This window comes from Triturus cristatus, chromosome 3_2 (assembly GCF_964204655.1).
Source record: "Triturus cristatus chromosome 3_2, aTriCri1.1, whole genome shotgun sequence".
Lineage (NCBI taxonomy): Eukaryota > Metazoa > Chordata > Amphibia > Caudata > Salamandridae > Triturus > Triturus cristatus.
In genome coordinates this window covers 161,461,018-161,474,614 of record NC_140584.1, presented here as the reverse complement: position 1 = coordinate 161,474,614, position 13,597 = coordinate 161,461,018, and the positions used below count along the sequence as shown (strand labels likewise).

Genomic DNA, 13,597 nt, shown 5'->3' with positions numbered 1-13,597 from the left:
TATCCACGCCCCAAATCTAGGGGGAATACTATGTTGATAAGTTGGTATAGAATATTTGCATACACTTTTCTGCCTATACTACTTGCACCAAAGGTGATATGCAAACCTACTCGCACCAAGTGTGATTTGCAAACCAACACACAAGGGAATAATTCTCATTGCCTCTCAGTAGGCATACCAGAAAATGCCAATAAAATAGATCTACTGCAAACCCAGAAGAGGTTTTTCACCCAGATCCAACCAGCCTCAATGGTGCGTCATGGTTCCTAAAGTAGTATACTTTTTCATATCTGCATTTAATTACAGACTGCAGGAAAGTCTTTAAGGTTGCAAGGAAAATAACCACTCATGAGATGCTATGCTGTGAAGTGGAAACTGATCATTATCTACTGCACAAGAGGGAAAACCCACAAAGGAGCCTTTTTATATGATTTCTGATGTATTGCTAAATCCAAATTGCCATATGCGTATGTAAGAGTGCAGTTACTGGCCACAGTGGTATGCACTTGGATGGAAGGAAGTCAAAACCTTTTTGAAAGGGGCAACAAGAGTAAACTCAACTAGGTCAACACCAATTCCAATGTGGAATCTCTATGATCTATGCTCATGATATTTACGAGGCAACCATTTGAATGAACCCTTAACATCTTGCATTAAAGACAGTATTCCTCATATGACTCGCCTCTCTTCATAGAGTAAGCATTGTTTAGGCACTAATGTTCTGTAGCCATACCTGCAAACGCATAGTTGCGAGGTAATAATCAGGACGAAACCTCACTTGAACCCTAAAGCAGTACCTCATTTTCATGTAAACCAAACTATACTTGTCCACTTTTATCCAACAATTAAAGTTACAAGCTCAAGGGACACTCCACAAAATAGATGTTTGGAAGGAAGTCATTGTTTTATCCTTTTGTAACAAAAATACATAGGGAAAATAGAACAGTGTTTGTATTGCATGATACAAAATTAAAGTGACCTGCTGCCAAGAGAACAATAGCAAGATGGATAATCCAAACGATATAGTTATGCTGCTCATTAGCAAGAAAACACAAGGAAGGCAAAGAGAAGATTCTACAAGGGATAAAAGGGTTACCATAGTGTCCATCTGCAATGTCTCATTACAAGACCTGTACATGGACACACGTTTACCAAGCTTTATTGCACTGGCATACAGTCAAGCGGACGGGGTGGCATAAAGGGTGCTAAATCTACTATTTGCATAGACTGGTACTTTGCGTCGCTCCTCGTACTGAAGTTTTAAAAGCTATGTGCACAGCATTTGAATCTAGAAGAGATTCATGCTGACAAACCATTGAGGATAGTAATCTGTTTCTTCTTGCTCAGGAAGATGTTTTCAGAGCTCTGTACACAACTTTGTGTGTGGCTCATTCACCAGGATAGTGTATTAATAGATGGAAGTCTCCAATTACTCCCCAATCACACATTCATAGGAGCCATTCAAGATACCTCTGTATGACCACCTTTGCTGCTGAAGATTCCTGAATATATCCTAAACAATGGACGGCTGAACTACCAGAAGGACTTTCTAATACTGGAAGATGGTTTGACAATAGTAGTGGGATAAGGCTCATCTCCAGGAATCACTGTTCAGATCTGCTTTTGTTTGAAGACCGCCTGCAAATGCATCTCATAATACAGCTCCACAATTGCAGGTAAATAACGTGCCTTAATTGATAGACAAACGTCTTGTACACCGCTGGGTAACCTCTCTTCATTTCTCTTGCTTACGTTCCTCGAGCCATTAATGAATGTATTTATTGCTGCTATGTGCTTTAAGGTTGGGTGGTTCTCTGGCACCAGTTAATCTCTGCTTTTCTCTGCTGTAGTGATCAAACGGACCCCTTCAACCGGAGCCCCCTCACAATGGATCAAGTCCGTCCCAACACAGAGCTGAAGGACAAAATCCAGGCATGGTTAGAGGAGCGGCAACGTCAGAAGAACCAGAGGACAGAGATGTCATGAGCCAAACAAAAGACTGCAAACCCAACAAAACATACCTGTGTTCTAAGTCACAACTTGTAAATGAGCCATTTTTACTGTTCGACACATGAAAAATGATGCAATGACCCCTAGCAAAGACGGAAGGACTTCTTCAGCTGTAGTCTGTTAACTGACAACTTCTCCAGACCACAAATTGGTCAGTGACGTTTACCCTTTTCTGTTTTGGTAAGACTGTAGTCTGCTCTGCAACCATCTAGGCTTTATATTGCCAGCACTCCCTTCTTTGATAACCGTTGCTGGCATATTTTTCAGTTTTTTTCCCCCCATGCATAGAGCGAAAGAAAAAAAACAGACTGGTATTTTGCAAACTACTGGGGGTCTCTCTTGCCACCTCAATAGAGGACGCACTCTTACTACGTCATCACAAGGCCTTTTCCCCCTCTACCTTTGCTTCTGCCTCCCTTAGGTGGGTGCTGCTTTGGCAGAAGCACCAGCCTTCATCTCTCTGCATAGTGGGCTGTTATCAGGACTTCCACAAAGCATGTGAACAGTGTGATCACCAATACAAAAGTCTTCACTGGCTATTCGCACAACAGCTGTTTTCTAAGTTTTGGTCGTAAACCTGGAGGACAACTAGATTTTTTTAATATATATATATATTTATTTTCTTTTATTCCCAGTGATGCTTTGGATAAAGTAGCCCCAAGAGAAATCTTGTCATAGCTTCAGAACGAGCCATTTTGTGTTTTCAGACAGATATCGAGTTGTGAGAAATCTGGCATGGGAGGTGGGGTACAGGCAGCCACAGTCTCTTGTACCCAGAGGGAGCTTGTGCTGTGGATGCCTACATGTTGCCGCCCTTCAGATATTTACATGCTCCCCAGAGATCTGAAGCAGAGCACACTTCTTTCAGTTATTCCAGAAATAGGGGTGCTCTAGTTTGTATCATTGCTGCTTTCGGATCATCGCTGCAATTACTGCCCAAGCGATGAATAATTTAAATAAAACTGATTCATTTTGAACATGTATTACTTGTTTCACATACTACCATCACCACCTTCTGCGGACGTTCCCAGGGAAAAAATAAATCTTATGTTTTATATAACCATTGTTTATGCTATTCAGGAGTTTGTGGCAATGAGGACAGTGGTAAAGGGGGTGTACTCTCTTGGGGTTTGTGACCGCATGCAATTAACATCTTAATCTGAAAGAAACACGGTAGATTCCTCACCTTAGATTATTCCCAGGCGTCAGACTGGATCCGGAAAGGTTTTTGTTGCAATACCCCTTGCGCGTCGCTAGGTGTCGTCTGCGGCTCCACGTCCGTCGTTGGCGTCGTGCGCCGGAATGACGTCGTCGGAGTACTTAGACGCCGCCCTCGCGCGCTGACTTCAGTTCTTCTTTTTTCCGCACCAGTAAGCGCCGATCCGGGAAGAGCTTACCCCTAGTCATTTTTTGACTACCTTTTTGACTCTTTTTGGTCTATCGACTCGACTCTGGTGCCGGTAGGATGCCTGGTTTTAAGGCCTGTGACGCCTGTCATCGCCTGATGTCGGTGATGGATCACCACCGCCGGTGCCTTTACTGCCTGGGGGCCGACCACGACGCGGAGCCGTGCCCCGACTGTCAGGCCTTGACATCGAAAGCTAGGCGGGAGCGGTCACGTAAGCTTCTCGAGCTTCGGCACTCGGCTACGCGCCGCTCTCGGTCCCGGTCCAGGAGGAGGTCCAAGGACCGATCGTGGAGCCACAGCCATAGTCATCGCTCGTCGGGGTCTTCGGGTAAGTCGAAGCACTCCAAGAAGTCCAAGAGACATCTCTCTTCGGACTCCCCTCGCCGGGCGCGTGACTCGGCAGAGGGTCAGGGTGGTCCCACCCCTGTGGCTCTGTCCCCATACCCGCCAGTCCCTGGGACTGACACGACTCTGGCGGAGGTCAGAGCCTTCCTCTCGGCCATGAGGGTCCTGGCTCCGCAGTCGATGCCTGCCGGCGTGCCTTCGGGCCCCGCGGACTCTACTGGGCGACCTCGCGTGCCGGCGGCTCCGGCCCCGGCGCCGTCGAAGGCTCCGACGCCGCAGGTCCCCGAGGGATCCAGGCCTGGATCTCGGTCGGCACCGGTCGACGACACCGGTTCCACCTCCGACGCCGTCCCCGGGCGACGTCGTTCCCCGGTTTAGCCCCGGTCCGGGCCAGACGCCGGCACGGCGCCGACTGGTGAACCTTTCATCTACTGCCCGGCTCTGATCGTCCTCCTGTTTATCGGGAATCGGATGACGAGGGCGACTGGGAGGGGTATGATGACCCTATGGCCGCTCAGGCTCAACTTTCTCAGGACTGGGCAGAGGAATTGGTGGATGCCAGCGGTCTGGATATCTCCCAGGATGCTGGTTTCATCTCTCCTCCGACTGTGGCCTCGGAGGAGGGTTCAGCCTTCGCGCAGTGGTGCTGCGCAAGGCGGCCGAAGCCCTAGGGCTCGAGTTGCCTGCTGTGGCCCTGAGGACTAACGTCCTCACAGAGGTCCTTCAACCGACAGCAAGCTCCACTGAGCCTCTGCTGCAGTTTAATGAGGCCCTTATTGACGTTCTGCAGGGCACTTGGTCCAAGCCCTCCACAGTCCCTCCTGTGGACCAGAACGTTGCCCGGCGCCACCGCCTTGCTCCGGGCGACCCCAGTTTCCTCTCTCAACACCCCACCCCCGAGAGTCTGGTTACCCAGGCCTCAACCTCCCAATCCTCCTTCCCGTCCGCTCCTCCGGATCGGGAATCCAAGAGGTTGGAGCAGTTTGGCAAGAAACTGTTCTCGTCCCTGAGTTTGGGACTGCGGTCTTTAAATACCGCTTGCCTGTTGGACCGTTATTCCCACTCTCTGTGGGATGCGGTGATGGACGTGCTGCCCTTGTGTCCGGTGGAGGCCCGGACACGACTCGCTCAAGCTCTGGCTGACGGTCGAGATGCAGTGCGGCATGCCATATGGTGTGGACTTGACACCACGGACTCGCTGGGTCGGGCGATTTCCACCACGGTGGCGCTTTGGCGTCACGCCTGGCTGAGGTCCACGTCATTTTCGGGGGATGTCCAGAGTTCCCTCACATGCCTTTTTGGTGAGAAGGCGGACAGTGCGCTGGCTCGGTTCAAGGACTCCCGGGCCACGGCCAAGTTCTTGGGTCCTTCGGCCCCGCGGCCGCAAGCTTCTGCCTTTCGTGGACAAGGAAGGGGCGCCTCCTCACGTCCGCCGAGCCACCGGCCGCAGAACCAACCTGCACGCGGTCGCGGATGTGGATTCCGCCGAGGCGGTACTGGAGGTCAACGTGCCGGTCAGTCCACATCCACCCCGGCAGCATCTGCCTCAAAGCCCTCCTAGTCCGAGCTTTCAGGCCAATTCCACGCCAGTGGGCGGCAGAGTTCGCCATCACCTGCGCCACTGGCGCTCCATCACGTTGGACAGGTGGGTGCTGCAAATCGTCCGAAGGGGCTACTCCCTCCCCTTCGAGACGACCCCTACAGCCATGCCACCGCAGAACCACCGCATGTCGGGGGATCATTTGCATCTTCTACGAGAGGAAGTTTCGGCCCTCTTGGCCAAAGAGGCCGTTGAGCGCGTTCCTGGTCCAGAAGTAGGTCGTGGTTGTTATTCCCACTACTTTCTGGTTCCCAAGAAGGGCAAAGGGGGCCTACGCCCGATCTTGGACCTCAGGAGCGTCAACGCCTTCCTCCGGAAGGACCGGTTCAAGATGCTCACTTTAGCTCAGGTTCTGGCTGCCCTCGACCCTGGAGACTGGATGGTAGCGTTGGACTTGCAGGATGCTTATTTCCACATCCCCGTCCTGCCGACCCACCGGCGTTACCTGCGGTTCACGGTGGGTCAGGAGCACTTTGAGTTCACCATGCTCCCCTTCGGCCTCACCAGTGCCCCTCGGGTGATCACGAAAGTGATGGCGGTGGTCGCAGCTCATCTGCGCCGATCAGGGGTTCTAGTCTTCCCCTATCTCGACGACTGGCTGTTAAAGGCGGGCTCGCCCCAGCAAGTTGTCTCCCACCTCCAGACTACGTCCAACCTCCTGCACTCGCTGGGGTTCTCCATCAATGTGCCGAAGTCACACCTGAGTCCCTCCCAGAAGCTCCTTTTCATTGGAGCGGTTCTCGATTTGGCGCAGTTCCGGGTCTATCCACCGGAACAGCGGGTCCGGGACATTCAGGCCCTGATTTCCATCTTCCGGCCTCTGTCCTGGGTTTTGGTCAGGTTGGTGCTGCGGCTTCTGGGGCTGATGGCCTCCTGCATCCTGTTGGTACCTCACGTCAGGTGGCGGATGCGGGCTCTGCAGTGGGACCTGAAGTTTCAGTGAGGCCAGCATCGAGGCAACCTGTCCGACCATGTCTTGATCTCGGAGGGCACTGCGAGCCAGCTGCAGTGGTGGCTCACGAATCGCGATTGGGTCAGCGGCAGATACCTCTCCCTACCCCAACCGGAGCATGTCGTAGTGACGGATGCGTCCCTCCTGGGATGGGGGGGTCATATGAGAGAGGCGGGGATCAGAGGACTCTGGTCTCCGGCGGAGACTCGGCTCCATATCAACCTCTTGGAGCTGAGGGCGATCCGACTTGCACTAAAAGCCTTTCTTCCCTCTGTCCGGGGAAGTGTTGTGCAGGTGTTCACGGACAACACCACCGCCATGTAGTATTGCAACAAACAGGGCGGGGTGGGGTCGTGGACCCTTTGTCAGGAGGATCTGCGCCTCTGGACATGGCTGGAACATCAGGGCATCACACTGGTGGTTCAACATCTTGCGGGCTCTCTGAACGCCAGAGCAGACGAACTCAGCCGCCGGTGCATGATGGATCACGAATGGCGTCTGAACTCGGACGTGGCGCAAGGTCTCTTTCAGCAGTGGGGAGAGCCTTGGTTAGATCTATTCGCCACCGAAGAGAACGCGCAATGTCAGCAGTTCTGCGCGTTGGAATTTCCAAGGCGGCACTCGCTCAGAGACGCATTTCATCGTGAGTGGAGTTGCGGTCTGTTGTACGCCTTTCCGCCTATACCACTTCTGCCCAGAGTGCTGAAGATCAGGCGCGACCGGGCCCAAGTCATCTTGGTGGCTCCGGATTGGGCACGAAGGTACTGGTATCCCGAGCTACTCAGTATGTCCATCGATTCCCCCCGATACGACTGCCTCTTCAGGAGGACCTTCTGTCGCAGCAGCAGGGGACGGTCCTCCACCCGAACCTGTCCAGCCTCCACCTCCATGCGTGGAGATTGAGCGGCGGCAGTTGATGCCATTTGACTTGCCTCCTGAAGTTTGTGATGTCATTCTGGCAGCCAGGCGTCCCTCCACAAAGATGGTATACGCCTGCCGGTGGAACAAATTTGTGGCATGGTGCACAGCAAAGGCTGTGGATCCTCTTTCTGCCCCTCTTTCTGAGGTTCTCCTCTTTCTTCTTTCTTTGGCCCAGCAGGGCTCTGCTCTGGGCACCTTGAAGGGTTATCTTGCTGCAATCTCTGCTTTCTTAAGGCTTCCTGATCAGCCTTCTCTTTTCAAGTCCCCTGTTTCACGTTTTCTCAAGGGCATTACTCATATGTTCCCTCCTGTTCCCTTCGTAATGCCTCAGTGGGACTTGAACCTTGTTCTTACTTTTCTGATGTGGGCTCCCTTTGAGCCCCTTCACAACTGTCCACTTCGTCTACTGCCTCTGAAAACTGCCTTCCTGGTGGCCATCACCTCCGCTAGGCGGGTGAGTGAGCTCCAGGCTCTGTCAGCTAAGCCTCCCTTCCTTTCGGTTCATCCGGATAAGGTTGTCCTCCGGACCCGTCCTTCTTTCCTTCCTAAAGTCGTGACTCCCTTTCACATCGAGCAATCTGTCACGCTGCCCACCTTCTTTCCGCATCCTTCAAAAGATTAAGAGAGGCTCCACCGTCTGGACCCAAAACGTTCGCTGTCATTTTATTTGGCTCGCACAAGCCAGTTCCGGGTGGACGACCAACTTTTTGTTGGATATGTAGGTGCGAAGAAGGGTAAAGCTGTGCACAAGCGGACCATCTCGCGGTGGGTCGTGTTGTGTATTAAACTGTGCTATTCTTTGGCAAAAAAAGGCCCTCCTGTTGGGCTGCGAGCCCATTCCACCCGGGCCACTGCGGAGACGACTGCCCTGGGACGGGGAGTCCCCTTGCAGGACATCTGTCAGGCGGCGACGTGGGCTTCACTGCATACGTTCGCCAGGCACTATTGCCTGGACAGCCAAGTCCAGAGAGATGGCCACTTTGGCCGTTCTGTTCTCCAGGACTTTCTGGTGTGATCTTGGTTCGCAGACTTACCACCGGGGTTGGTATTGCTGGGGTATCTATTCTAAGGTGAGGAATCTAACTAACGTGTTTCTTTCAGATGGAACAAGTTACTTACCTTCGGTAACGATGTATCTGTAAGAAACATTAGTTAGATTCCTCACCGACCCACCCAGCCTCCCCGTTCTGCGAACCGACATCTAGGGTTAAGGTTCTCCCTTTCAGGGCCCTAGATTTTTTGGCACCAGTGTCGGTCTCTTGCATGGCTCAGCGTCCCTGGCGCGGAAAGCTATGTACAAGAACTGACGTCAGCGCGCGAGGGCGGCGTCTAAGTACTCCGTCATTCCGGCGCACGACGCCAACAACGGACGCGGAGCCGCAGACGACGCCTAGCGACGCGCAAGAGGTATTGCTACAAAAAACTTTCCGGATCCAGTCTGACGCTTGGGGATATTCTAAGGTGAGGAATCTAACTAATGTTTCTTACAGATACATACTTACCGAAGGTAAGTAACTTGTTCTTTAATGGTAATGTGGCTTTCAACCATGGATTCCTCTGGGCCACACTCGTACCACCTATTTCTCCTTTATGCGGTTGTGGAACCCTTTCTATCTTCACCTTATGCCACAACATCACGCATGCCTCATCACCGCCCTGAGATGAGGGAATGGGCAGTTTAGATGGTACAGCGAAAGGCAGACGGCACTCTGGGGATGATGCAGGGCAGGCTGCAAAATTAAATTGGCATAGTTGAGGTTAGGAGGCGAAGACGACATGTGTATATGGGGCTATGGGAGGAAGCTGTACGATCAGGAACTATTTACAGCTTGATGGCTTAGAACACTGTGACCGCCTTACAGAATTGAGGAAGGATGGTGCAAGCCTGGTATTTTATGGGGGTAGTTTAGGTCCAAGAGCTATAAATGCAAAATATAGGTTAGGAAAAGTTTAGAAGTGAGGGCAAGGATCATGGGCTCTTGATTGGTATTTTCTAAGTGGAGATGCTCACAGGGCCAAGATAAAGATGGGGCACTGATGAGGTCATGCAGACTATGCCTAACGGTAGTGCTAGGGATGAGAATTCTAATTGGGGCATTGGTCACTTTGAAAGTCAAACACTTGGAGGGCACGGCTGAGATTTGTTTGTTCAGTACAGTAAAGGTTACGTCAAGGCATGGTGGATGGAAGAACATACTGTTCCAGGGTGTTCAAAGGGCTAACTGTAAAAGCTAAAAGAGCATGTTGCAGGTAGCATGTGTTCAAAACACACACAGAAGACAGGAGGAGCTTGGATACAGCTGCTTTGCTTGGTGCATGTTGATCAACACATCACAGTATGGTACCATTTAATCTTTTCAAAGTTCCTATTCTGACCACTTGGCTACACATCAGCAAACCTGCATACATTTCTTTAAGCTTCTCTACATACAACTGTCATCAACACAGTATATCGGAATATGGTGCTAGTCCCAGAAATGGCCTCCTGCTTCCTTCTGTACTACAGTTGTCAGCACATCACAGAGCCAGTCTATGATACTAGACACACTTTAAGGCCTTGAGCGCCTGTGCATATCATTTTAACCCCCACAAGTGGTGCAGTACTAGAGCGCAAACAAAGGCCTTGATCTTTTGTGTCTCATATCCTATGGTAACAGTTATTGTACTACAATATAATAGAAGAGCACCATAGAAAAGCCTTGACCTCCACACTAATGAAGAAACACAAGAATTACCCGAATATTGAGAAGGAAATGTCCCCTGCATGGTATGGTGGTGTGAACACTGCCCGAGTGCCCGACTGCATATGTATCTGTTCCTGCAGCCATGCTAATCCAGCATATGAGGAGAGGTTTAGGCCTGTCTGTTGTAACTCAAGGCCTACAAACTGTTCTTTGACCTCGGAGAATACAAAACCTACCCTTGTAATGTCTCATGGCTATTGTTTATGCCCCGGGTTGATCACATAATGTGGTAGTGTACTTTGTTTTCTGAAATGTTTGTTGCCCAGAGCTTTTTTTCTGTCAGGAAAATGTTGTCTACTGATCCCACCTGTTTAAATTTCAGCTTTAGTCTGCCCCCTCCCTGACCTTTGCAATGACATTCCTTGGGCATATTGATTTCATGGATTTGTAGCATGTGTGCTAGCAATTCGCTGTCTATAGTGAGTCTCAATACTGAGATCAGTAGAAGGATCCATTTTAGAAGACCCCCTAGTTTATCATGGCACATGATGGAGGGTGGAGACAGGCACCCAGCCAGTGGAAATTTGACTGTATTCTTGTGCCTAGAGGGTGGTACCCAGACACTGAAGTGAGAAAGAATGGAGACAGATTCTTGTAAGCAAAGGGCTGCTCATTAGTTCTTCCTGAGCACTGCCATTTGGTAGATGCTTGAGGTGAGGGGTGGGTGAGCAGTTTCTGGTAAAAGTGAAGAAGTTTTCAGGAGGGTTGCTACTTTGTTTGTCCCTGATGACTGTCTCAAGAAGAGTGATGACAACAATATGCAAACACCTTACACTTAATTGTGCCCTTGTTCTGGATGCTCCTACTTGGAGCTACCATCATTTCTACCTGCTATGCGAGCCACCTCCTTGCACAGAAGCTGTGTGAGAGCTATAACATTACATTTGAAAGAGAACTGCCCTAAACTGTTACCAGAACCTTAGACAGTGGACCCTCATCCCTTCTACAAAACGACTACTAAAATGGGACTAAACCACCCCACTTTCTTTCACCTCTTCTTGACTGTGGAAGGGAGGGATCTGCAGAGTACTCTAGGGACTAGTTTGACCTGCTTGCTTTGCAACTTGCTGGAGTGTCTGCTTGCCTGCTCAGAGAGAGGAGAGTTCCTGGCCTTGCAGGGGGAGAGGCTGTCCAAGATGAGAATCCCAAGCTTTGTTCCAGCAAGACCGAGAAATAGCGGACTGCCTTTTGGAAGCAAAGCCGGTGTAGACCTGAATTGTGAGGTGTCCTCCGGTCTGCCAGTGCAGTTCCTGTAGTCTGCTGTATAAACAAACTAGTCAGAATGTCATTGTGCAGTCCCTCTTTTCCACCACAGGCCACGAAGGTCTGACATTACTGCGCCGCCTGCACCAATTCAGAGGCTACAACTGCCAAAAACTAGTTCCTGTATGCAACAGCCCAGAGACTGCCGCAACAGACAGGTTCTTTTCTTCAGTAGTTGCAGACAGGCTGCAATTGCCGAAGACGAGAGCATGCCCAGCCAGTCAGCTGCTAATGCTGAAAACAAGCACCAGCCTTCACTGACCCTGAGGCCACAGCAGCTGATGATTCAAACCCACTGAGCAGGCCTGTTGTGCTGTTCAACAATGGTTTCCAAAGGTGGAGTAAGAGCACCCTCTGTAGCCCCCCATCACTGACACAGACGGTGCGAGGTCACTGACCTCACCAACTAGCGCCAGCGCCACAATTCCGATGAGAAGGTAACATGGGACTGAACTTGCATGAGTAGAGAGGTTGGCCCTAATTTGCGCAAAGGTGAGACCTGCTGCTTCATTAGAACTCTTAGATGAGATTTGTACTCTCTAACTGAACTAGCCTCATAGCAAAATACAAAGCTACATACTCTGAGATTGAAATACTTTCTTTTCAACTATAGATAAACACTGGACAGGAAAATATTGTCTGGTGTGCGACATGATTTCTGAGCTCTTGTCCCCCATACTCCCTCACTGAGAAGCCTTTTGAGTTCACCCTTCCTACTCAGAGAGTCAATCGCACAAAGTATGTAGTTGGCCCAGTTTGCAAAGCCACGGTAGGACAGACTCTAGAACAACAGTGGCAAACGTCTGCAAGCACAATGGTTGTGGGCCAGTAGCTCATGTCTGCCTTGTGGTCCCCTTGAATGGAGTCTGACATATGTTATTTAAAATTACTGCAGGTTCTTACTTCTGATAAGTGTCTGATTTGTGATCAGGCCTAGGAGCATCAGCATTTCAGTGTGCTGCTATCTCAGACTAGTCCCAACTCCCTCCAGTCTCACCAAAATCAGAAACCAAATTATGGAGCTTAGGACAAGCCTGAAGCAACAGTAGCGGCAGGGTTAAACACTCAGAAGGAAGGTGTAAGTATCTGATGTCAGGGTAGCTAAACCTTGATATGATGCCTGTAGGAAAGTAGGATCTGCTTTCATGGTTACCCCCACTTTTTGCTTGATGTCCATATGTTTTTGACTAGCCTGACTGGGATCCTGCTAATTGGGACTCCAGTCACTGTGCTTTCTCCATAAATTGACCATGGCAATTACTTGTGTAGATCCACAATTGACTACGGGTGTTCCCATGTAAGTCCCTAGTATATGGTACTAGAGTACCCAGGGCATAGGTACACCAGGGTTCTTTCATGGGCTGCTGCATGTAGTGTGCCACCCATGGGAGTGCACTTAAACTGTGACTACAAGTCTGCCATTCCAGCCTGTGTGAGTTGGTGCTTTCACCGCTCATGACGGATAAAAGTTTCCTTATATCTGAGGTCACTACACTTAAAACCCACAAGTCACCCCTATGGCAGGCTCTTCAGTCCTGAGGGCAGGGTGCTTGGTTGCTTGCTTGGTTTGAGGGTGCCCCTGCCTAAGCAGGACACCCCTAAAACCCTGGAGTTGACTCTCCAGGCTTTGTAAGTGTGGTCAGCCATTTTATTACATATAGTGGACATCAGTCACTACAAGACGTCTAACTATATAGTGACTGCACTGAACCTGGTCATGTTTGGTATCAAACATGTTGGAATCATACCCCTACTCAGATTCCAGTGTTGGAAGTATGATCCCATGTACTGGGGTGCTCCCTGGGGGTACCGCTCCCCCGTACTCCTGGTTAAAGCCTTTCAGGTTCTGACTGCAAGCTAGTGCAGCTGCCGACCACAGACCCAATTTTGCCCTCCTGCATCTGAGGTGAGCTCGAGAAGGGGAAAGTAGAACAATAGGTTTCTTGCCACAGGGAGGTGTGACCACCTCCCATAAAGGACTCAGTGTATTGGGCTGGGGTGGGGGCACTTGCGAGCACCACCAGACTGCTTTGAAGGGCACATTTGGTGCCCTCGTTGCATATTCTAGTTTTAGCCAGTTCAGAGAGCCCTTTTCTCCTGCAAAACTGGACCAATTTCATGGGTTTATACTCCCCTCTTCCCAGCCCCTCCTCTTGGAGGGATCCCTGAGTTGTTCCAATCTTTTCCCTAGGGTACTTAAGGGCTTACCTGTGGGTGGTTCTTTAGGTTTGTAGTGGGGAAAGACTCACTCTTTGACCGTCCGGACACTTGGACTTTGCCTGGAACCAAGACTGCATCAAGGAAGACTCCTGCTGCTCCTGGTCTTGCTGTTCTGCAAGTCTTGTTCGTCGTCT

General features: G+C 50.5%; 1 protein-coding gene and 1 long non-coding RNA gene across 2 annotated transcripts in view; one reads left to right on the top strand and one right to left on the bottom strand.

Moving 5' to 3' along the window:
• Positions 1-3,070, top strand: part of UBE4A (ubiquitination factor E4A) — a 218,920-nt gene extending 215,850 nt beyond the window's left edge. The window contains exon 20 of the mRNA XM_085647409.1: positions 1,851-3,070. Within this exon, the coding sequence (XP_085503535.1) occupies positions 1,851-1,986 (136 nt within the window). The 3' untranslated portion in view covers positions 1,987-3,070. The remainder of the gene's footprint in view (positions 1-1,850) is intronic.
• The window catches only part of LOC146856942 (uncharacterized), a 385,883-nt gene that overhangs the window by 188,706 nt on the left and 183,580 nt on the right, over positions 1-13,597 (bottom strand). The gene's annotated exons all lie outside the window — the stretch shown is intronic.